The sequence below is a fragment of the Hyaena hyaena genome, unplaced genomic scaffold (assembly GCF_003009895.1).
Source record: "Hyaena hyaena isolate Hyena2069 unplaced genomic scaffold, ASM300989v1 scaffold_25, whole genome shotgun sequence".
NCBI classification, from domain to species: Eukaryota; Metazoa; Chordata; class Mammalia; order Carnivora; family Hyaenidae; genus Hyaena; species Hyaena hyaena.
In genome coordinates this window covers 2,123,774-2,149,092 of record NW_024080657.1, presented here as the reverse complement: position 1 = coordinate 2,149,092, position 25,319 = coordinate 2,123,774, and the positions used below count along the sequence as shown (strand labels likewise).

Below are 25,319 nucleotides of genomic sequence, written 5' to 3'. Positions count from 1 at the left end.
TAAGATGAGAAACAAGACAGACAATGATGCTCACTCTGGTCCCTTTTATTCAACATTATACTGGGGGTTGAGCCAGACCAGTCAGTTAAGAATATAAAATAAAAGGCACCCAGAGTGGAAAGAAGTAACATTTTCTCTATTTGAAGATGACATTATCTTATATGCATAAAATCCTAAGGAACCAAAACTAGGAAATGAATAGAACTAATGAGCCAATTCAGCAAGTTTGTAGAATCCAAGTTTAATATACAAAAACCAATTGTGTTTTTACACAGTAGCAAGAATAATCGGAAAGGAAATTTTAAAAAATTCAATTTGTAATAGTGCCAAAAGAATAAAATACTGAGGAGTACATTTAACAAAAAATGTACAAGATGTACACTTAAAATTACAAAACATTGCAGAAAGAAGTAAAAGATCTAAATAACTGGAGATATCCCATGTTTATGGATAAAAAGGCTTAATATTGTTGAGATGGTAACACTTAAAGAAAACATAGGAGTAAATCTTCATGAGCTCAGGTTAGGCAAAGTCTTCTTAGGTATAGCATCGAAAATACAAATGGCAAACCAAAATATAGATAAATTAGATTTCATCACGACTAAAACCTTTGGCACTGCAAACAGTATCATCAAGAAAGTGAAAAGTCAACCCAAGAATGGGAGAAAATTTTGCAAATCACATATCTTATAAATGATTTGTATCTGGAATATATAAAGAATGCTTACAACTCATATACATGATAAAAAGACAACTCAATTTAAAAATGGGTAAAGGGGGTGGCTGGGTGGCTCAGTCAGCTGAGCATCCAACTCTTGAATTTGGTTCAGGTCATGATCCTAGGATAATGGGATCAAGCCCTGTGCTGGGTTCTGCACTGAGCAGCATGCAGCCTGCTTAAGATTCTCTCCCCCTGCCCCTCTCCTCTGTTCACATGCACTCTCTCTTTCTATAAATAAATAAATAAATAAGTAAATAGGTTAAGGATCGGGGCTGCTCTGGGTGGCTCAGTCAGTTGAGTGCTTGACTCTTGATTTAGGCTCAGGTCATGATCTTAGGGTCGTGAGATCAAGCCCTGAGTGGGGCTTTGCACTGACAGCATGGAGCCTGCTTGGGATTCTCTCTCTCCCACTCACTCTGTCTCTCCTCCCACTCATGCACACACTCTATCTCTCAAAAACAAATAATAAACATTAACAAAAATAAAGCTAGGTTAAGGATCTGAATAGACATTTCACCAGAGAAGATATGCAAGTGGCCAAGAAACACACAAAAAGATGTTTAGCATCATCAGTCATTAGCTATACAGTCAAAACTATAAAATACCACTTCACACCCACTAGAATGGCTAGAATTGTTTTTTTAGAATGGCTATAGTTTTTTTTAAAAAGAAATGATATTGAGATGTCTGGGTGGCTCAGTCGGATGAGCCTCCAACTTTGGCTCAAGTCAGTATCTCACAGTTTGTGGCTTTAAGCCGTGTGTTGGGCTCTGTATTGACAGCTCAGAACCTGGACCCTGCTTGGGATTCTGTGTTTCTCCTTCTTTCTGCCCCTCCCCTGCTCACACTCTGTCTCTCTCTAAAATAAACATTAAAAAAACATAAAAAAAGAGACAATATTAAGTGTTGGAAAAATGTAGAGAAAATGGAAACCTATACATTGTTAGTGGGCATGTAAAATGGCCCAACAACTTCGGAAGACAGTCTGGCAATCTCTCAAAAGGTTTAACATAGAGTTATCATATAATTCAGCAATTCTGCTTCTAGGTATATACTCAGGAGAATTAAAAATACATCCACACAAAAACACGTACACAAATGTTCACAGCTGCATTATTCACAATAACTTAATAGCAGGAACAACCCAGATATCCATCAACTGATGAGTGGATGAATAAAATGTGAGATATCCATGTAATGGAATATTGTCTGGCGTGGAACAGAAATGAAACTCTGATACATGCTACAACACGGAGGAGCCTTGAAAGCGTTATGCCAAGTGAAAGAAGTCTGTCACAAAGACCATGTGTTGTATGATTCTATCTACATGAAGTTTCCCAAAGAGGCAAATCCACAAAGACAGAAAGCAAGTTAGTGGTTGCATAAGCTGGGAAACAGTGTGGATAGTGACTGCTAATGGGTATGGAGTTCCTTTCTGGGGTGAAGGAAATATTCCAAAGTTAGATTGTGGTGAGGATCAACAACTCTGAATGTATGAAAAGCTATAAATTGTGTACTTTAAGTGGTTGAATTTTATGACACGTTAATTATATCTCAATAAAACTAAAGGGCGAATCCTTGATTCCATGGTTAGAAACTTACCCCGAGGCAATAATTGTCAACAGGCTCAAAGGTGTAGCTTATACCATGTGGAATCCAGTTGCAGGAAGCAGAGATTACATTTACCACTTTAAACAAGAAGAGATTTAATACGGGAAGTTGGGTTCTTGCAAAATTATGGGAAGATCTGGAGAGTGGGCTGGAATGACTCTCACCAGGAATGACTCAGAACGTCCCCACCATACTGCCCACCCATGGGAGCTGCTGCTTCTGTCGAAACCCAGAGGCCTGGGACTGCTGTCTTTGGGAATTTGTCACTTTAGCTTTAATGTCGGGATCGGATGTCTATGACGCCTTCACCGCCACCCTGGGACACCCACAAGCTGGTGACGAGACACTGAGACCATGGCTGCAGAGGATCCTAATGACTACCACTGGCAGGAAACAGCCAAGGCTGAAGAAGAGGCCTCCACCTCACTTTCGTCTTCCAAGTCGCACACATGTTGTTTAATGGGCATGACCTCACTGGTCTCCAGACCTTAGCACCAAGGGAGTCTAAGAAACACAGCCTTCAGGCTTCCCAGGCCCTGAAGCACAGGAAGGCACATAGTACAGCTTAAATGGATGTTGAATGAGCCCACCTGTTGTCACCAATGGGTGACCACCATTGACACGGTGAAAAACGGGAAACACCTAAATGTGCCGCCAAAGGGGATTGATAGATTTGACTTCGTCTGTTTGGTCCAATGCTAGACAACCAGTAAATGCACTGTGGAAATACGTGTGGGACTGGAAAACTGTTAGACACACAGGCGATGAGCCAGTACTGAGAGGCAACTTTTAGGAGAGCAGGAGCCACACCCGTCTGGTCCACCTGCCCTTCCCATTGCCTGGCGCGAGCTTGGTAGAGACAGGTGCTCAGTAAACATTCGCTGGATGAATGAAAGTGACTCTATCTTTAGTAACTAAATATAAATGGAAATACATTTATATATATAAACTTACAAGTACACATAAACTTCAATACGATTTAGCCACACTAAAAGAAATATGACAAAACGCTAAACATTGTTCTTTCTGGTGATGATAGTTGAAGTGACTTTTACTTTATTCTTTCGGCTCTTTTGTATTTTATCAATTCTGAACAGTGAACTCACATTAATATCAAGTAGGAGAAAACCACAGATGTCCTGGTGAAGCCACAGAAAGGAAACATGCCTGCCTCGTTTCTCTGTCTCCCTCGGGGCTTGGCCTCCCAGAGGAGGCCCCAGTCCAGGCTTGGGGACTGAGCGAGTGCCCCTCAGTTTGCTGCCTGAGGGATTTCTGGGTCTTTCTCAAGGAGCCCGAGGGTGGAGTTGCGCTTCTAAGATAATCCTGACTCTGACACGGTGGTGCTTCTCCTGCTAAAACTGGCCAGGTGCCACAGCCACGTGACGCTTCCCAAGTGCCAGTCTCAAGTGCTTGTAGAGGCTGTGCCCAGGTGAGGTCATGCTCGGCTAGATCAATGACTCAGTCCTGCCCCTCCCGGGTACCCGTCAGGCGCTGGGGCCATCGCTGCTTTGGTCTGCTATCAGCTGGGCTCGGCCATGCAAAGGCCCTGTGGGGACTGGAAAAGGGTGTCCGTCCTTCTCCAGAGCTGCCCCTTGGTACTGTGAGGAGTTCCGCAATGGGTGGTTTGTATCACTTTCACTGACACAGCTGTTGAGGTTTTAGGTCATGTTAAGAGGAGCACTGGGACAAGAATGAGAAAAATGAGAGTCTCAATTAGCTCTGTGCCACCCCCCGTCGCATCTGGGCGAGTGAAGCAGATTATCTGCCTCTGTTTCCCGTCTCACCAAGAGCCAGATTCTGCCTCATCCTTCCTTCCAGTGGCCAGGAAAAGTGGTAATGGCCGGCCTTCTTCCTCCTTGGGGCCCTCGCAAGGGTCAGGGGAGACCCCAGAGGGCTTGAGAGTCACCAGCAAGCCATCCCCTCATTTACCACACCCACTGCCCGGATGAGGAAACTGACATTCCAAAGGGGAAGGGGCATGGTCAGGGTCAGACAGGGAGCTTGTAGGGAGAGGACTCCCCTATCAGTCATGGCTTCCAGAGACTCCAGGGCGGGACTGACCGGGAGAAGCAGAGACGAATGTCCCAGAAGTGCGGGAACTCGTCCTCTCTTGGGGCCAGTTGACCTCACAGGATCTGCAAACGTATCCCGGCCGCAGGCTCTGCCCACCTACAGAGACCAGGTGGAGACACCTACTGCCCTTGACCAGCGATGGGCATCGTTTCCCCTTGGGCCTCAATTTGTTCATCTTAAACTCCAGCCCGAGGATCATGGTAACCACTAGATTCAAGCGCTAAAAGCCCGTGGTTAATAATTACACCATTATTTTCCTCAAGCTCTACCCTAACCGCACCGCTCATTCCTTTGCTTACAAGCTTGCCCGGGGCTCCCTATGGCTTAACCGGAGTCTGGCATATGTGGCCCTTTGTGGTTTGGTTCCTACTAAGCTCTCCAGCCTTGGCATTCCTTCTGCATCCCCCCAGACTCCAGCCATACTGGTTGACTCCCCCTTCCCGTGGATTCCGCACGCCCTTCCTCACCTCTGTGACTTTGCCCCTGAAACGGGGCAGGAAACGCTCCTCTTTGTCTTAGCCGACTGACAAACCCCAGCTCTCACTGCAAACCCCAGATGAAGTGTCACCTCCCCTGTGAAGCCTGCCCTGATCTATGACACAGAAAGAAGTCCTCTCCCATCTCAGGTCCCTCGGGCCCCAAGCCTTCCTCCACCACAACCCTAAACATAGTTTATGGGAATTACTGTTTACACGGTGAGCAAATTATAACCTATTTCTTCCACAGACCTGACAATTCCTTGACAACAGGAACTGTGCCTTATTCATGGCTCTCCCACAGGAGGTGCTCAATAAATGTTCAATATATAAATTACCCGGTAAGTAAAGTAATCCTTAGAGAAACCCCAGGAAACAAATAAACAAAACCAAAAAACCAGAAAACACAAAACAACTCCGCAACTTTTTATGGGTCTCTGGACAGTCTGAGCCCTCTCCGGGCCTCAGTGTCCCTAGTTATAAAATTGCAAGGCTGAGCCCTCTGGTTTCTGAGGTCAGGACCATGACCTATCTTTCCCCACAAGCTGCGATAACCCAGAAACCCCAGTGACGCCATCAGCTCCTCTACGAACTAGTTAGCTAATGAGGAAATTGAGCCACAGAGAAGTTGAGCAATCTCTAAGATCACACAGCATCTGATGTGTGTTGGCCAAATCTTTACCTCTTCGTTACTGAGTTTCCTCTGAGCTTACTACATGCAGCGTGCCGCTCAGACGCAAAACACGCTTCTCAGGTACCCCTGCTATGCCCAGGTCACCATATCAGGGACGAGCATCGCAGGCAGAGGGGACAGCTAATGCAGAAGTAAGCTGGGAACATGCCCGGTGTGCCAAAGGGCTGTCAGGGAGGTCAGCAGAAAATGGTAGGAGAGGAGGTCACAGAGCAGTGGGGGCAGACTGTGAAGGTCTTGGGGGCCTGATGAGAGTGAACTAGGGAGCTATTGCAGGTTCTTGAGAGGAGGAGTGGCACGGTCTGACTTATGTTTTAAAAGGGTCCCTCTGGCTGCTGTGTGGATGGGGGGAGAGGGGAAGGGAAAAGAGAGGGATCAGGGAGGCCCAGTCCAGGTAAGACAGGCCAGTGGTTTGGACCAGAGTGATGGCAGCAGAGGTCGCAAGAAAGGGTCAAATTCTGGAGATGATTTAAAGCCAGAGTCACAGGATTTCCTGACATACTGGAGGTGGGATCTGAGCAGATGACACTGGGAGAGTCAAGGTTGACTCCAAGGGTTGCGGCCTGTGCAGACGGAGTGGTGGCACCGTCAGCCATCCAGAAGGAGGGGCCCGGGAGGAGCAAGTCAGGGCTCAATCAGGAGCGTGGAGGAGGCAGTCAGAAGCCCGGGTTGGAATTCAGGAGGGAGGCCAGGGCTGAAGACGCACAGGTGCGAGTCCTCAGTACACAGTGTCTAAAGCCACGGACGGGGCTGGTGAGCTGCTCACGGGATTGGCATGTGGCTTGAAGGAGATGATGGATGGATGACGTCGGCCTGAGCTACAGCCGGTGCCTAGTGAACGATGGCCATGCAGCTGTTGATGTGGTGGCCGTGGAAGGGACACGTGAGCCTGGAGTCAGTCAAGCTGTGAAGGACAGACACATGCAAGGAACAGAATGGGCAAAGGCACAAAGGTGCGAACAGGGCCCCACCACCTCCCTGGCCCCGGACCCCGCCCTCTCCGGCCTGGACGTTAACATCAGCCTCCGAGCTGCTCTCCCCGTGTCCCTGCTCCCACCCCAGGGACCACACATTTAGCAGGCCTGGTACTGGGCAAGTGCGTCCGTTTCCCCACCTGTAAAACGGACAGGCCGTTGAAAGGCTTTTAACAAAAGCCACTGGCGGTGGCTGAGCTGGTGTCTGCTGCTCCCCGTGGACCTGGGTGGGAAGATTAACGAAGGTCAAAGTCCCGCTGGCCTCTGCCTCTCAGGGTACTGCAATGGACGGCCCATCTGAACGAGCAAGGTGATTCCAATGCCTTTCTGGAGGCTGCCATCTCGAAAAATGCACTTTTCCCAGGACTACTTACGGCAGGGGAGTGGGGGCGGGGGTGGAGCTGGCCCTTGTGCTCCGTTGGCAGGACGTGACAGAGCACAGGGCCAGGGGCTGCAGGACAGGGCCAGGTGGAATGTGTACCCACCCCGGCAGACCCCAGGGCACATCCTGGTTCCTGAGGTCCCACCCATGACTGCAGGCAAGCCGCTTGATCTCTCTGACCCTCACCCTTCTCATCTGGAAACTGGGGGAGGGAGCCATTCATCAGGCTGACAGGGAGCCACTGGAGAGAATGACAATGTAGGGCCCTGCGCAGCCGGCTAGGGCTGGGGACAAACCGGTGAAAAGCAGCAACGTGCATAAATGTCCTCCACACGGAGCTGGCACAGCGGGTGCTGGGTGTCGCTGGCATCCCCTCTCACACACCCGAGGGAGAAAATGGAATGGAGGTCCTTCAAGCCCTTGGGAATGATAAGAGGCATAAAAATAGCCAATATTTATGCAGCTTTTCCTGGGCCAAATGCTATCCCAGACACTACTAACTCCTGTATTCCTGAGTCTGGGAGGTTGTTACTCCCGTTATGCCCCTTTTTTTTTTTTAATTAATTAATTTATTTATTTTTTTTATTTCTAGGAGAGAGAGAGAGACAGCGTGAACAGGGGAGGGTCAGAGAGAGAGGGAGACACAGACTCTGAAACAGGCTCCAGGCTCCGAGCTGGCAGCCAGCACAGAGCCCGACGCGGGGCTCGAACCCACGATCCGCGAGATCATGACCCAAGCGAAAGTCGGACGCCTAACCGACTAAGCCACCCAGGCACCCCCATATGCCCATTTTTGAGGTGAGAAAACTGAGGTGCAGAAATAGGAAGTCATGGGGCGCCTGGGTGGCTTAGTCGGTTAAGCGTCCGACTTTCGATTGGGTCATGATCTCGCGGTTCGTGGGTTCGAGCCCCGCGTCGGGCTCTGTGCTGACTGCCAGCTCAGAGCCTGGAGGCTGTTTCAGTCTGTGACTCCCTCTCTCTCTGACCCTCCACTGCTCACGCTGTCTCTCTCTCTCTCTCTCTCCTAGAAATAAATAAAACATTAAAAAAATAGAATGCATTTAAAAACATTAAAAAAAAAGAAATAGGAAGTCATTTGCATAAGGTCGTGCAGCTGAGCGCTAACCAACCCTGAAGCCCCCCATCAGCTCTGCCTCTGGGCCCCCTGATAAGCCTGAGTACTGCCCAGAGCACCCAGCGAAAGTGGTGGCCTGGGGTGAAGGTAGGTCCTGACGCAGGATTTGTCCTGACCTGAGATGGGGCATCAATCCACCTCCCTCTTTCCACTTCTGCATCCCCCAACAAGTCAACAGCCAACCGCCACCACTAGGAAAGGGCAGGGTTAATCTCATTTGAGCCTCCAAAAAAAAAAGAAGAAGAAGAAGACCCCAACCTGTCAAGTTGTGTTTAGAAATCTGAACATTCTGGAAATATTGACAAAGCAAGGGGGCTGCTCCGTGAGAAGGTTCTTAGCAAAAGAGGTGATGCTAATCCAATGTGACAGAGGTATTTTTGTCTTAGGCCAGAAAAGCAGAGAGTGAAAATTGCTCCTCGGGGTGGGGAGAGGGGGGAAGTCAACCAGCTGGGTGCTGGTTCAGGAAGGCTCCCCAACCCCCGCCAGCTCCATTTCCCTGGAATTGTCTATGAGAAGACAGGGCCTTAATGTCTCTGCTTACAGTCACAGCACATGGAAAGTACAGACTCTAGGAGCATCAGAAACTCATTGTTTGGTCCAGCCTTGCCATTTCTCAAGTGGGAAAACTGAGGCTGGAGAAAGGGAGTGAAGCCTTGATTCTATCCAAAGAACATTAGTTAGAACCTGCGTTATGAAGCTACTCCTCTCCCACCATAGCAATGACGGATTTAGGAAGGCAGCTGTGACTCCCTTCTTGACTTTGATTTGGATTCGAGTCCCTGCTGTGTAGTACAGGTCAAGTTATTTAGGTTCTCTTAGTCTGTTTCCCCGGTAAAATGAGCACAATAATCCCTAAACCCTATAGAGTTGTGGGGAGAATTACACGAAGAAAATGTAGGTGCACCCCTTCAGCTCTTTGGTCACATGAACAGGAACAGACTCAGGGCAGCTTAACACCCAAAAACTCAATTGGAAGGACACGGGCTCACAGATATTTACTCAAAAGAAAATCCAAAGTCTTAGGAGAGGATCTGATTGGCTGAGCTTGTGTCCGAGGCCTGCCCTTCACTACAATTGGGCAAGGCTATTGATTGACAATCCACTAAGCCTATAGAAAAGGGAAGTTACTCAGAAGCCAAACAATGCTGTGCTAAAAGGGCTCCCATCACCTTGCAGAGACCTCTGTTCATTGGAGTTTATTATTCGGGACACTAAGGTCAGTGCTTTCAGGAATGAAGTCAAATTTCCCACCTCCTGTGACATCGAGACACGGTGACTGCCAGCCCCCCTCAGATGGGAAGGTCGGGTTTCAGGCTAAGTGGGTCAAGCTGGGTGTTGCTTCAGACCTCCAAGCATTCAGTTTGGGCAGATAGTCACTCAAGTGGCTCATCCAACAGGCGGGAGAAACAAGTGCTCAATTCAGCCAAACAAGTGTTCAATTTAGTTGACAATCTCAGCCACTGCCTGAGAGGGTCATTTATTTTCATGAAAGAAAGTGTGTTTGATTCATATTGACTGAACTGGGTGTGTCGGGCAGACACAACCAATGACTCAGACTAAGTGGGGGGAGCAGAGATGCTGCAAAATCTGGTGGTTCACCCCTTGCTTGCAATTCTAACAGTATGGCTTATAGCATGGACTTCAGAACATCCATTCTGCCCCTTCCAAGCTGTGCACCTTTGGGCAAGTCACTTTACCTCTCTGACCCTCTTTTCAACAAAGTAAAAGATTTTTCAAGCATGCTCTTGGAGTGTGTGTGTGTGTGTGAGTGTGTGTGTGTGTATAGGTGCTCCAGAAGCAGTCTAAGATATAAATAGGGCTGTAAACTAAAATCTACTATACAGTCCTTGAAATTCTGCATTTCATTTTTTTTATTAATTTTTTTACATTTATTTGTTTTTGAGACACAGAGACAGAGCACAAGTCGGGGAGGGGCAGAGAGAGAGGGAGACACAGAATCTGAAGCAGGCTCCAGGCTCTGAGCTGTCAGCACAGAGCCCGATGTGGGGCTCCAACTCAGAAACCTTGAAATTGTGACCTGAGGCAAAGTCAGATGCTTCACCGACTGAGCCACCCAGGCACCCCAAATTCTGAATTTCAGACGTGGGAGCTCTGATCCCAAACTTCCTCTTCATTCATGCGCTGCATTTGTGGGTTTAGTTTTGATTTTGAAGTTCGTGCCAATATTGACAAAAGTATTTTGTGGGTTAGCAGTGGACTTCTCTATTTTTATTTTTTATCTCTGTCTATATTTTTGGTACCTACTTTGCCAGAATTTCTTTGTTTTAGAATATTTTCACTTTTATAAAAACTTGATTCTAAATCTAAAATGAGGGATTCTTTTCTCTTGAAAAATTAATCTTTAGTGACGTAAGGGATACATAAAAACATCTCCCCACTTAAAAATGGTCTCAACTTCCAGGGAACACTGAAACTCCTTAAAATCACTGCCACCCACCCTCCCAATCATGGCCCCAATCCTCCTCCTGCCACCATCAGCAATTGGGAGTGGATTTTTTTCAAACCTTCTATATACTTACATTTACATACTTTACATATATTTCCTTATTTGTTCTCAAGAAAATGAACAGTCATGCAGAATTCATACCCCACACAGTATCCTGTGTTTTCCTTTCTCTGCTCAACATTATGACTTGGAAATAATTCCACGGCTGTCCACTGAGATGACCTTTTCCTTTCTTCAACTGCTATTTCATATCACCATGTGTGGCTTATTTAGCTATCATCCCCCCTTGGTGGGCACTTAGGTTGTGGCCAGTTTTTGCTGTAACAAGCAATACTGTAAAGACCCTCCCTATACATTTCCCTAAACACATGTAAGTGTTTCTATTGGGTTTTTGATGTGAAAATCTTATTTGTAAAGGTTTTCAGAGCTTTTCCTTTGCTTTTTGTTTGTTTTTAAATCAACCAGGATTGGGGACCCTGGGTGGCCCAGTCGGTTAAGATTTGACTTCAGCTCAGGTCATAATCTCGCAGTCCGTGAGTTCGAGCCCCACATCTGAGCTGTCAGCTCAGAGCCTGAAGCCTGCTTCGGATTCTGTGTGTCCCTCTCTCTCTGCCCCTCCCCTACTTGTTCTCAATCTCTCTCTCAAAAATAAATAAACATTAAAATAAAAAATAAATTAATCAACCAACATTTTAAAAAACCATGCTACTGAGATATACTTCATACCCAATAGGATGCATCCATTTAAAGTATGCAGTTCAGTGGGGTTTAGAATACTCACAGATTTGTACAGCCATCACGACATCTGATTTTAGGATCTTTTCTTCACCCCTCCCCCCCAAAGAAACCCCATAGCCATCAGCAGTGGCTCCTTAATCCCCTCCCCCTTCAGCTCCTGACAACCACGAATCTACCATCTGTCTCTGTGGATTTGCCTCTTCTGGGCATTTCATGTACATGAAATCACACAGTGTGGTCTTCCGTGACTGGCTTCTTTCACGAGCATAAAGAAATGCATCCATGTTGTAGCATGTATCAGCACATCATGCCTCTTTATCATCAAATCATCAACCCCCCTTTTTTTGACTTTTGCTCCTATTATCATACCCCTTTTACAGATGAGGAAGCCAGGGCTCAGAGAGGTGCTGTGACTTACCCACGGTCACACAGGAAAGTACGTGGCAGAGCTGGAGATGAGCCTGGGGCCATTGAGCTCTCAAGTCTGTGTCCTAATGGCTGTGGCTGAACCACGCCGCCATTACAGGAAGCAAGAAGGGAATGGAGAGTGCCTTGTGAGCCCAATGCGCATATCACAAAGTCCCTTTTACTCACATGACGCCTCTGGGTCGCTGTCATGACTGCTGACGATTGCCCTGTGACGCTGGACAGGGTGCAAGGGACTTTTCCCCAGGGTCGGCATTACCAAGGTCAAAGCTCCCATGCTGCTTGCCGCTTGCACAGTTTCCCAGGGTGTTTCTCTCTCTCACAGCTCCCTCATCTAGGGCTTTTCCTCTCTGATCCTAATTTCTCAGCTTCTAATCTTTGGGAGCTATTACATCAGGCTGGTATGTTACCTCTTTGTTAGGACTGTGTGCCAAGAAAGGCATAATGGGTTGTGAGTAGGATCGAAGTGGGTTTCCCATGAGCAGGGCAAATCTTGCTGCCTGACTCCACTCTCCAAAAGTCCTACACTCTCCATCCAACTGTAAGCCCCAAGTGGGGACAGCGATCATAGAAGCTACTTGCTCCTTGGGAGGGGGTTCGCCTTCTCTTTGGATCCCTTCCTCTGAGCCCAGTGGGCTGGGGGTTTGGAGTCTCTTTTTATAGGAGAGTAAGGCTTGAGGTCTCACAGCCAGTAAGAGGGGCCGGGGTTGGAGGCTGGGGCCGCGGGACCCGCGCCAGCAGCTTCCGACTGGTCCCGTCAGGCACGCCTCCTGCCCCACCCCGCTCCCCGGGACGATGCAGCACCCAACTGCAAGTTCAATACAAGCAGCTTCCTACATTTTCAAAATTGGGAATAGAGGTACAGGGCCAATATTTACTTTTGTGTCGTGTTTGGAGACCCCACTCCCAAATCCGCCGTGACTTGCTGTGTGGCCCGGGGAACGTTGTTGGCCCTTCCCAGCACCACCCCCTGGCTCCTGGTCCTGCCATGGGCCACTGGCACATGAATCCTGCCAGTCAAGGCTCTGGGGTTGGCCCAAGCTTGAACAAGTCTCTGTCTCATTCTATCTCGCTCGCTCGCTCGCTCTCATTACCACAGGTCACTCATTCACTCAACAAACATCTATTGTGCAGGTGGGTGGAGATAGATGCACACACAGGTCCTGACCCAAGGCAGGCTGTGACCGTGCCCTGCGGGTGCTGCATGCGAGGGAGAGGGGGTCCTGCTCTGGATGGGCTCCGGGAGCAGGTGGCCTTTGGGAAGGGGGTAGAGCCCGGGTGAAAGTAATAGGTGAAGAGGGGAGGGCATCCCAGGCAGAGGGCACAGCTGGAGCAAAGGCACCCTGGGGGGGTGTCGGGGCCAGTAGTGTGCCTGGTGAGGCTGGAGGGTGCAGATGCGGGCAATGCAATTGGAGGGTATGTTGGGCCAGATCTGCAAGGCCTCGAATGCCAGGTGAAGGGCTCCACTTGCCCCTGAGGTGTTTCAGGAGTGGGGGCGGGGGGGGAGGAAGGTGCTCACACAGACCTCTGAAGGCTCCCTTGGGCCCCATGGCTTCCCACCAGAAGCAGCCCCATGAGCTCTGGGGCGTGATTCCCGTTTTCACCAAAACAGAAACTGAAGCCCCCCCAAGGCGAATCGAAGTGCCCACAGTCACCGAGCTGAAGGGGCATTGTGAGGACAGAGCTGCAGGCAGGAGGGCCGGGTCAGTTTTTCCATCTGTAAAATGGACACATTGGGAGGGCCCTCCCCAATCAGGCGCTCTGCCCTCTGGTCCCCATGCCCCCCAGCCACCCAGATCCCAGTCCCAGACAGGACACCCGTTGAAAGGTCACGCCTATGTCTTGACATTTTCTGTGAGTCTCCCTGCTGCTTTAATACCCCTACCTCATCCCATCCCACCTCAGGGGAGTCTGGCCCTTCCCTCTCTGGGCTCTCTCATGCCAGACACTGCTCATCTGCCATTAGTCACCAGTTGGTAAAGAAATTGAGGCCTTCAAATGCCCTATCATGGTCCCACCCACTACTGCTCTGCCCTGCCCCCATCTCCCAGCTCAGCCACCCAGGGCCATGTCTGGCCGGGAGTTCCTTGTCCTTGGGGAATAGCAGAGCCCAGCCAGGCCCTGGGATCCCAGTTGTGCTGTGTGACCTTAGGCACTTTCCCCAACTTCTCTGAACCTTATTCTTTTCTTCCTTTCTTTCCTTCTTTCCATCCTTCCTTCAGCTCTCTCTGACTCATCCCTCCTTTCTCATGCCACAAATGTTTATTGAAACTATACCAGACACCCTGGCTCAGAACTATTGACCCTTGCCCTCGGGAGCCTCACTTACAGAGAGCTGTAGGACTGAACTTGACCCAGGCCCCTGAGGCCCTACCCCTGGGTGGGGGGACAGGTGGAATAAGATTGACCTCTAAACCATGGAAGAGTCAGCACAGGCTTTTGAATCAACCCCGGGCTCCAAGCTCCCACTTCCTGACAGTGTGACCCTGGCCAAGTCACTTCACTGCTCTGAGTCCCAGTGTCCTTCTTTAACAAATGACAATGATTGTCTTGTGAGATTTAAATGGCACATCTGTCTGGTAAGAGGCTATTCAAAAGTTCCTAAGCATTCACCTTTGTCAGGGTGCCTGGGTGGCTCAGTCGGCTTAAGCATCTGACTCTTGATCTGGGCTCAGGTCATGATCTCACACTGTGCCCTGACAATGTGGAGCATGCATGGAATGCTCTCTCCCTCTCTCTCTCTGCCCCTACTCCACTCATGCTCGCTTTCTCTCTCTCTCTCTCTAATAAATAGATAAACTTAAAAAAAAAAAACACCTCATCTTTGAGGCCTGGAACATTATAGAGAAGGGCTGATCTCCCTCACGGTGGAGTTCAGGCATCAGTCAGTTACCCCAGGTACAAGACTTATTTCGGAGGCAGAGAGTTCTTTGAGCCCCTCTAGACAAGAGACAATATTCTACATTGTCTGCAACCTGTTTACCTTCACATAAGAATGTCTCTCTTGCAGGGGAAGGACAGGTCCTGATTCTTGATGATGACGTCATCACAAAGTTTCACGTACCATTTACACTATTGTGCCTGGTCCTCAACAGACGCTATCTTTAATCCCCAGAGCTGGGGGTTCTTGTTACACCCATTTTATATAGGAGGAAGCTGAGGCTCAGAGAGGTCTAGTAACTTGCCCAGAGTCACACAGCCAAGAGTGAGCTCTGAGGCTCCCCATCGGACCATTGCACTGTCCTTCTCTGGCCTTGGATGATGAAGGACCCCTGCTGACACTCTCTGAGGACCTTGAGCCCTTTGCCACCCTTTCTGGGTCTGTTTTTCCTTTAGTAAAATGGAGTTTTGAATCTTTACCTGTCCAATAAAGTAAGACAAGGCAGGATTTCCCAGCCCCTCTGAACAGATGGGAAAGAGTGGGGCAAGGGTCCCCTGGTCACCAGGTCTAGAATCCAAATCTTTAAGCCCAGCCTGGGCTCTGGCTGCTACTTGCCACTTCTTGGAAACCAGTTCTGACCCTTGATTGCTCAAGTCACTGCATCACAAAGATGGCCACAGTTCTCTGGAAGGGAAAGGGCAGAAGAAGGAAGAGGAAGCAGCTGTCTGGGCTGTGGACAGGCCCAGGGCTCTGTGCCAAGCCCCATACCAGGAACAACCCAATGGGCATCCTAAAAAGAATCCAGTGGGTTCCTGTCCTCTAGGGAGCTCCCACACAGGGGTCACAAAGGAAAATTAGTGCCAAGTAGAGAAGAACATCACATTTCCGAGTGGAAGAGAATGGACAGAAGCAAAATGCATCCTTTCGCTTGGGGCGGGGCTCACATTTGTAGAAACATACAAGGCTGACTGTCCCCAGGCCTCCTGTTTCTCTTTGAGGCCCCTGTCCCTCGGGGCCATGTTTGGGGACACTTGGCTATCTTGCTCCAAAACTCAGGGACCCCCAGTTATCAAGTGCTCATTACAGATTGGGTGCTCAGCCTCAGTCATTTCGGCAGAGTCTTACTCCAGGCCTATAAGAAAGGAACTCTTGCTACCATTTTGCAGAAGGGAAACTGAGGCAGGGAGAGCCAACCTCCTTGCCTGTGGGCACATAACTGGTCAGTTTTGGAGCCAGAACTCAAAGCCTGGTTTCTTGGCTGATGCTCACTCACCCTGCTTCTTCCTCTGAGCTCTTGCCAGCTGCATAAAACGGTTTTTGTAACAACATCTGTAAAATGGGGCGATTATGGGGTTCCCTCACAGGGTTCTATTTTCCAGGCCAGCAGGACCCATCAAACAAACTTATGAGTTTGTTCCCTAAGACCCCCGGCAGGGCTCGTTTGATGCAGGGACGAAACGAACATCCACTAAAGCAACATGGGTTCATTCCTGCACAGTGTCACACAGGAATGGAAACTGAGGCCAGTTGGGCAGCCCAGATCCATCAATACCTATGGAACTTGCTCCAGAAAAAAACCAAAAAACTGGGGGAGGCCCTCAGGTCCCAGTGTCTCCAGGGACCCTCCCTGCTCAGGCTTCACGGTGGGTAAGAAGCACAGGGGGCTGGAGAACGAGAGATGGGCACAGCCAAGGGGCTGGGCTCCAGGGGTCAGAGGCTGAGTCCCGGGAAGTCTGGCTTTGTTTCTTTCTGGCACACAGTGGATCTGCAAGGAAACTCAGTGAAGGCAGGGGAGGAGAAGAGAGGGAGAGATGGTGGGTGAGTGGGTGGATGGATGACGAGACGGCCTGAGGGGTGGATGGAGAGGCAGAGTATCAGTTTTGCTGCAGGAAGTGGTGCCGGTGTACCTGCCTTTGTGGGCTGTCCACCTGTCTGCACACGAGTCCATGTCTGCGTGTGGGTCTGTCTCAGAGCTTCTGAAGTTTTGTGTGTCTTCGGGTGCCCCGATCTGCTTTTGTGTCCACACCTGGTGATGTGTGGGTTGGGTGTCTGTGAGGTCTGCCTGTGTGTCGGTGAGCTGGGTGTCTGGGCATCTGCTTATGCTCTGGATGGAGACCTGTCTGTGGGTGTGTCTGGCTGTATCAACGTCCGGGCACGTCTCTGTGATTTTAATCTGATTTTGCATCCCTGTCACTATGTCTGTGACAGACCCAGAGTCTGATGATGTGTCCAGGAGTGTCTGTGTGTCTTGGTCTAATTCTGTGATCTCTGCCTGTTGCCATCGCAGCCTTGAGCTCTGTCTGCTCCCCCAGGGGGCGCCCTTGCCCAGCTGCCGCTCCTGTCCCATAGGCTCCTGCCCCTGGGTGCACCCTAACTGGCGGAAAGCCTGGGGCCCAGACTGGGCAAAGGTGGCCCCGCCAGGTCCCCGCCTTCCCGCGCGGCCCCGCCCCCTGCCCGCCCAAAGCAGGCTATAAGTTCACAGTCTTCCCCAGCTTCAGCAGTGCTTGCCTTCAGTGGTCGCACTTGGAGGGTCCTGCCGCCAGTCAGAGGAGCCACCGCCACCACCTGACCATGGCCGAGGGTGAGTATCAGGGTCAGTGCTGCCACCATTCACGGGCTCCTGCCTGCCCTGCCTCCCTCCTCTCCCGGGTCCCGCCTGTGCCATGGGGGGGCCGGTGCTGCGGGGGCAACACCTGGCAGGGGCTCTCCCCAGTTTGGAGAGGGAACCTGGGCTGGTGAGATGTGCCTGGCATGCCTCCCCCTCCCACCAGGCCGTACCCCCCCTGGGGCCCTTAATTTCATCCCTGGGGCAAAACCATTAACCCCTGCGTCCCTGAAGCAAATAAAGCAATGGAGCATGAAGGCATGTTGTAAACTGTAGAGTGCTAGACCAGCGGGCCACTGTCACTTGTCCTCGGTCAGTTAGTGGGGCTGGGTGCCTGCTATGTGCCACACCTCTAGGTGAGCAAGCCACGCCTGGCTGACTCCTTGGCCCTGGGGCCAGAGAAGAGGTTCTAGCACCCTCTGGGCTGAGAGCACACATATGCTCCAAGGTGCCTCCAGCCCCCAGGTTCTGCAGGCCTGGTCTTTGGCCACTTGTTGATTCTCAGTTTCCCCTCCTGTAAAACACAGACAGCACTGCCAGCGCTTGGTGCATCCGGGAGGGCCAAGGGGAGTGGAGTAATGGTCTGATGAATTTCCTACCTGCTCCCCACTCCATACACAGGCGCGCGCGCGCGCACACACACACACACACACACACACACATACACACACACACAGAGACGGTCGCAGCCATGGGGGGGCTCCTGGCCCAGGAGGGGACTTCCGCAGTGCGGGATGTCAGTGCACTAAAGTGCTGGAGCCCATGACCCGGCGAACTCTTGGGTCAAGTCCATGTGGAGATGACGTCTACATGGCTGCAGCCCCGGGAAAGAGGTGCTGGTGGGGGGGGGGGGACTGCGAAGAGGGACAGGGGGCCCCCCATGGAGCAGGGACGAGAAGGGGAGCCGGGGACCCGCCTGACCTGCCGTGTGACCTTGGGCCACCCTAGTCCCTAGCTGGGATCCGGCTCCCTGACATGCAGGATGGAAAACCAGCTCAGGGCTGGCGGTGATGGGTCGTCCAGGTGGCATCCAGGACGCAGTTTCCCATCCCTGTCCCTGAGGGAGGCTCAGTGGGGCTGGGGACCCTGGAGGTAGTAGCGGCTGTGACGAGCTACCTGCCCCACTGCCACAGCAGCCACCTCCTACAAGGGTCCCGCTGGCCTTTCCCAGCGCAGAAGTCCTGTGATCCTAGAGCTCAGTGCTTCTGCGCCTTTGGAGCTGGGTGTGATTTCTGGAAATCCTTCTTTAGATAAGAGCCCAAGAAAGCACTGCACCTGCCCCAGCCCAGGAGCTGACGACCTCCCTACAGTCCTCCAGGGGGACAGGGTGGTCTCTTCCCTGCTTAAGCTCTCTGGGGGCGAAGTTTCTAATAACAAGGTTTCCTCACGCCAGTCCTTCCTGCTGGTGGTGGAGGTCTGTCCTGCTGTGAGCGCAGGGAGCACCTCCCTCAGGTCTCCTCCCAGGCTCAGAACAGGGACTTTAGGAGGGGAAGGAGGAGGGGAGGGAGAACAAACCCTGAGCTGCGGAGTGAGGTGGCTCCCAGCGCAGGCTCCTGAATCTACAGCCCCGGGTTCAGATCCCAACGCCGAAGCTCACCCGCGACCTGGGGCCTCAGAACATCCCCTTCTGCACAGTGGGGGTAGCGACAGTTAGTATCTGTACAGGAGTCGTCATGAGGTTTCAGTGGGTACCGGCCACGCCAAAGCCCTCTCTCAGCAGTCACTGGGCACTTCGGGATATCCCGGGACAGAAGGCAGGGGACCTGGGTCGATGTCCCGGTGGAAGACCCCACTCCCCGGGGGGCTCTGGGCAGATCCCTGCCCCCGGGGCTCGGCTGGAGCGCATACTCTCCAAGGGCCCCACAGCTCTGGGAGTCCACCTTGCCCACTCTCCCCACGTCTTCCTACTCTTAACCTTGAGCTTGCCAGGATTTATGAGGTTTGTGCTTCCCTCGGACCCCCCCACCCCCACCCGGCACCCCTCCCCCTGCCCTGGTCTTCAGCTCACTCTGAAACTACAAATAGAACTTTCTCATAACAAACCTCTGGCCTGGGCTAGGCCTTGGGGAAAGGGTACCCAGCTTTCTCTCCTCATCCTCTCAGCAGCCTTTTGAGACCTCAGAGGAGGCACAGAGAGGGAGAGAGACCTGTCCAGGATCACACAGCAGCACCACAGAACTGAAAATCGTAGGTTCAAAAGACTCCAAACCCTCTGTCATTTAAAAAACCTATTTGGTATGGAGAACATTGAACATACCTCAAAGTATGTCTCCTGTGGCTGCTCCTGCTTCTTGAACCCCTCACCTCCCCACCCTCCCCCTGCTGTTTGGAAGCAAATCTCAGGCGTCATCATTTCATCTGTCAGTATTTCAATAAAGCATAAGAGCTCTCTTTTTTAGACATGAATAAATTAACAAAAATTCCTCAGTATCACCACAGCTCCACGGGTGTTCAAATTTGTGATTGTCTCCATGAGTATAATAAATGTTTTAGAATCGTTTTTTAAAAACCAGAATCCAGAGGAGGCTCACATAACACAATGGGTCGAAATGTCTCTTAAGTTTCTCTTAATCTATAGTTTTTCCCTTCAACTAATTTTTTCTTTTTTTTTCCTTGCAGTTTCTTTTTAAGTTTACTTATTTATTTTGAGAGATAGAGACAGGAGAGAGAGGGAGAACATGCCTACAAGACAGGGAGGGACAGAGAGAGAGGGAGAGAGAGAATCCCAAGCAGGCTCTGTGCTATCAGTGTGGAGCCAGACGCGGGGCTCCATCTCATGAACGGTGAGATCATGACCTGAGCTGAAATCCGGAGTCGGACGCTTAACCGACTGAGTCACCCAGACACCCCACCTTGCAGCTAATCTGTTAAGGCAACAAGCTCCTTTGCTGTTTGTTTCCTGGAGTGTGAATTTTATTGACTGCATCCTAGTTCCATGTTTAACACATTCCTCAGTCTCCCCGTCAATTGAAAGTTGAACCTAAAAGGCAAAATGGAACCTCCACCCAATATTGCCCCACCTCACTTTTAACAAAAGAACCCTTTGATCATGACCGAATAGCTCCTGTTTAGTGAGCATTTGTTACGTGCCAGGACTGTATGAAGTGGCTCACAGCAGTCCTGTGGACAGGTGGGGAGGAACAGGAGTCCCAGAAAGCGGACTTGCCTCGGGTCACATGCTGGAAGGTGGCCAAGACTTCTCCCAACATGCCACAGTGAGCACGGCATCGTGACTGTGACTAAGGGTCGGGAGATACGGCCCGGCTAGCCGCAGGGTGACAGGGCTGGGTGGGGGCTTGGGAAGGGGCAGGGCTGCAGCCATTATCTAGAGAGAGCAGGCTCCCAGACAGCCCTGGGGCTCCCCATGTCCACGGCCAGTGGAGAGAGGCCACCTCGGCCCACACCCCTCCTGCTGTCTCCGTAGAACTGGTTCTGGACAGATGTGACCTGGAGCTGGAGGTCAATGGCCGCGACCACCACACAGCCGACCTGTGCCGGGAGAAGCTGGTGGTGCGGCGGGGCCAGCCCTTCCGGCTGACACTGCATTTCGAGGGCCGAAACTACGAGGCCAATGTGGACAGGCTCACCTTCAGCGTCACCACCGGTGAGTACCACCCCCTCGGCCTGACCTGCTCTGTTCTGTGATTTCAGGGCCCCCTGACAATGAGGCAGGCGGCTCCATTCCTCTTTGTCCCCCCAAGAAGTTCCTAGCAGCCACTAGCCCCATTTTACAGATGAGGCAACTGAGGCCCAGAAAGTGGAGAGCTGACATCTCGGGTCACCCAGCCTTGTAAACAGTCTGCTGGACACCTGGGTTCCTAAAAGCCTGTTATCACCCTGGATAACGGCTTCCTACCGCAAAGGTCAAGATCCTGGCCGTATCAAAACAGCTTTCCAACGCTTATCAACAGCTACTTCCCCAAATCCACGTAACCTGACCAGGCCTCTGGGACCCGGCTTACACTGGCCCTGGGCAGTGGAGAAACCCTGCTGGCATCTCTCTGAGAGGACAATGTTGTACCCCCATAGTCCCTTCTCTAGGCCTCAGGAGGCTGCCTCAGGCTTGGGGGCTATAGACAGACCTGGGTCCTGGTACGGACTGGACTGCCTATTCACTGTGCAACCTTGGACAAGTTGCTTAGCCTCTCTGAGCTTGAGGTTTATCTTGTGACAAGCACTGCTGGTAAAAAGTTGTTGGGTGAGAAGGGCCAGACAGGGGGTAGTGCCTTGCAGACATTAGCAGCTGTGCAGCTCCTGCTCTGGGAGGTGGGGGGGGGGGGTGCCCAGGGATGAGCAAAGGGACACGGAGGCCCCAACCACCCCATGCCCAGATGCCCGGTTCCCAATCTTGTTGGCTTGCCGGTGCTGGGAAAGTGGCCTCGAATGCCGAATCTCCTCGATTTGGCTGCTGTGGAAACCACTCCTGTGAGGTCGGTGAGGGGGCCCCCTGGCTGGCACTCTGCCCGAGGGTGAGAAAGGCCAGTTTTTCCCGAGACTACCAAGTGCAGAGCTGGCAGCAAACAGGCTGAGGCCCATATCTACCTGGGTGGCCGTTTGATAAGGCTTATCATGGTGCTTGCAGACCGGCCATGGGTATCTCTCCTGGGCCTTTCCTCCCTCCCCCTCAGCTTCTGATAGGGATACACCCACTACCCAGGGGCAGCCCCCCTACCCCCATGCACAACCAGTACCCTTGGGGCCCTTTCTAATGGACCTGTGGAGCCTCCAGGAGCCTCTGATCTTTCTAGCCTCAGTTTCCCTCTCTGTGAAGTGGAAGGTTGTAGTGCAGGACAGTTACGCGCTGGCTAGGACATCCCAAGAAGAGTCAGGGTCAGGCTTGGGATGATGAGAATCAGAGCACCTATAGAGCACCTACTGTATGCGTGCTCGTCCTCAATCTGCCCATCTGGGAAACGTAATGAGGCCCCACTTCACAGATGAAAATACTGAGGCTCAGAAAGGTCCAGTTACCTGCCTGGGTCACACAGGAAGTTAGGGACAAAGCAGGATTCAAACGCTGCCCCCAGAGCTGAGGCTTTACGTTGCTGTGAGCTGACAGCAGGCATATTCACCATAAAGGCCTGCGGGGTCTCAGTTTGTTCCTCTGTGAAATGGAACAGTAGAGAAGCTGCCAGAGGGGGCTACCAGGGACTTCCCACCTTCTTTCTCTTCTGTCACTTCTTTCAAGGCATCTCCTTTCTTTCTTCTTCTCCATTTGCCTAGGCGGCCTGGTGCCAGGTCATTAGGCCTCAAGTTCAGGGTTGGGGGCGTGCAGCTGACCTTCCCACGCCAGCAACTAATCTCTGTTCTCCAGTCTCCACTGACTTATCTCAGACCATAGCCAGTCTGTGCCAGTCACCTCCACGGCCCTGCGGGCAGTCACGGAGGGTACTCTATCTCTGGATGCACACGGCTTCCCCTGTCTGGGCCGCCGAGACCCTCCCATGGGCTGAGGAAGCCTGAGGGACAATACCAGGAAGCCAGGCCTTTCACCTCAAGCCTGGCTTGGACCAGCACCCACCCCTGGGCCTGGCCTGAGCACCTTGCTCTTGTGCCGGAACATTCTAGCTTGTGATCAGCCTGTCCTGCCTCTTTAGGGAAACCGAGGCCCAGAGAGAGGGGAGCGTTGGCGGAGCAGGTGGCCGGATCCTGCCCGTATGCGGGTGTTGTGTGTTTCACCCAGACAGCTGGTGACCTGACAGGCTCTGTTAGGGGACCCAGACCGCAACAGACAAACACTTTACTGTGGGAATAAAGCTGCTTCCCTCCAAGAAGGGGCCAGGTTTGGAGGGTGACTGGGGGAGAGTGAGGCCAGCCTGAAGGACTGAAAAGAACTTTTATGAAGCTACTAGAGGGCTTTCCTCTGGAAGGGTCCCCTCATCCCCCCCTCCACTTCCCCCAGCCATGGTCTGGGATAGTCTCCAGGACTCCTCAGGTCATTTAGGCCCACTGGGGTTCCCTGAAGCATCTCTGGCCCCACAAGGATGTGCAACTGCAGCCAATGACTTTTTGAAGCCAGCTTATGCGGCGGGGGGGGGGGGGGGGGAACAACCAGTTCTCGTTCCCCCCCATTCAGGGACCCTTGGAAGAAAGCAGTGTGTGTGTGTATGTGTGAGCGTGTGCGTGCCTGCGTGCACGCACGGCTGCCCCAGGACAGGGAGAAAGGGAAATGTGTTTCCTGACCTGTCCTCGAGGGTGCTATGTCAATGGTGACAGTGGCTGTGGGACCTGGCCCAGGCTGTTCCCATGGTGACCAGATCACTGACTGTCCAAACAGGGACATTTCTGAGAATGTAAGGACACCATTGAGGATTATGCCGGGGCCGCAGGTATAAACTGGGACTGTCCCAGGCAGAGTGGTCTCCCTACCTTTGTCCCTTTCAGCCTCAGTTTCCATATCTGTAAAGGGATTCAGTTGAACGAGACAATTTCTACATTCCTCCCCAGTCCCTCAAAATCTGTTGTTTGGCCTGAGGATTTTTTTAATAGTCCCTTTTGATGACACCGAGGAATGCTCACATTTACTGCATAATTACTGCACTAGTCACTGTTTTGAACGCTTTCTGTGAAGTCTTGGGCCCGTCCTCTAACCTGCGCCAGGAAGTGATAGTGACAATTATAACCAACAGCCATCATTTATTGAGCACTTACTGTGTGCCAAGCACCATGCCCTGTACCTCAACTGCTTTAGGCTTTGTAACGACCTTCTGAGGAGGTAGGTATCCTGTAATTGGCCCCATTTTACAGATGAGGAAACTGAGGCACAGAAGCTAAGTAGCTTATCCAAGGTCACAGAGCCAGAATCAGACACAGAATCAAACCTTCCTGGGCATGTGGTCTAAGCCTATTTTCTTCTTTGCTGAGAAAATTGCAGACCAGAGAGGCCTGGTGACTTAGCCCAGCTCACACAGCACTCAGAACATGAGTAGGAGGACCAGACCCAGGCTGGCTCTTGGGGCCCCGTGCTGCCTGACTTCTCAGGCTTAGAGCTGACTCCTGGCACCCAGTCTGGGCCTTGGAGGCCTGTGTCATGCCTGTTCGCTCATGGTTATATTTGGGCTCGGGTGTGGCTGGGGCTGTCGGGTTGGGAGGAGGAGGCAGGGTGCTGGGAGGGAACCCCGCAGTGAACAAGCCCCTATATTGTCAGCAGCACGTGGGCAGAGCTAGAGGGAGGGAGATGGAAGAATAAAAATAAACTTTTCTGAGCAGCCGCCCAGCTGGGCAGAGAAGGTTCTGTTTCTCCTCTCGGCCACCCAGGTCCAGAAAAGATGACCAGTCCCTCCTCGCCCTCCATGACTCAGACCTGCCTGCCCTCCCCCCACCAGAAAAAGTAAGCTCCCTACCTCACTGAGGCTTCGAGACCCCCCGTGAGAGACAAAGAGAATGAGAGGTGCTTTGGAGGACAGGCAGCTCAGGGCCTAGAGATCTGGGCTCAGATGCTAACTTTGCCCCAGGTCCCTAGGGTATCCTGGGGAGACTCCCGTTCTCTCTGGGCCTCAGTTTTCCCACCTGTACAAGGGGTCTCAGGGAAAGCAGGAAGGGTTGAGGTACTTCATAAAGTGTCAAATGCTGTGGGGGGGCTGGTTATAACTACCTCCTTGGAGCTGCCTCTCTGGAGACACAGAGGGAAAAGCCGTAGAGGGCACTGGGGAGACAAACACCTAGAGGCTGTATGGGCCCGCAGCTGCCAGCCAGGGGCCTCCCAGACGGGTTCCCGGGGGACGTCAGAGGACCAAGGTCCCATCCCACTCAGAGTCTGGGCCTCTTCTTCTGAAAGGAGGGGCTGCACCCTCACAGGTCAAGGATTTAGGTGGGAATGGAGCATCTGTTGGTGCTACAGATGGACAAACTGAGCCCAGAGAAGGGGATGGTATGGTGCACAGTCATGCCAGCCCAGGCAGCGAGGCGGAGACCCTGCCCCACGCGGAGCGGTCCCCCCTCCTGGGAGACAGCTGTCTGGGTGGGAACCTGCTGTGTGCCCGTGACCTGTTGCATTTTCTCACAAAAGCACCCTGCAAGGTTGGGGTCCGATCCTCGCTTTAGAGGCGAGGAAACCGAGAGGCTCGGGGAGATGAAACCTCTGGCCCACGTTCCCTCGATGGTGGGCAGCGCAACCAGACCTCTAAGCCCAGGCCGAGG

The 25,319-nt window shown here is 51.7% G+C and overlaps 1 protein-coding gene across 1 annotated transcript in view; it reads left to right on the top strand.

Annotated features, from left to right (window-relative positions):
• Positions 1-17,048: 17,048 nt before the first annotated feature.
• Positions 17,049-25,319, top strand: part of TGM2 (transglutaminase 2) — a 33,037-nt gene continuing 24,766 nt past the window's right edge. Inside the window, exons 1-2 of the mRNA XM_039227120.1 lie at positions 17,049-17,156; positions 20,605-20,784. Of these exons, the coding sequence (XP_039083051.1) occupies positions 17,147-17,156; positions 20,605-20,784 (190 nt within the window). The 5' untranslated portion in view covers positions 17,049-17,146. The remainder of the gene's footprint in view (positions 17,157-20,604; positions 20,785-25,319) is intronic.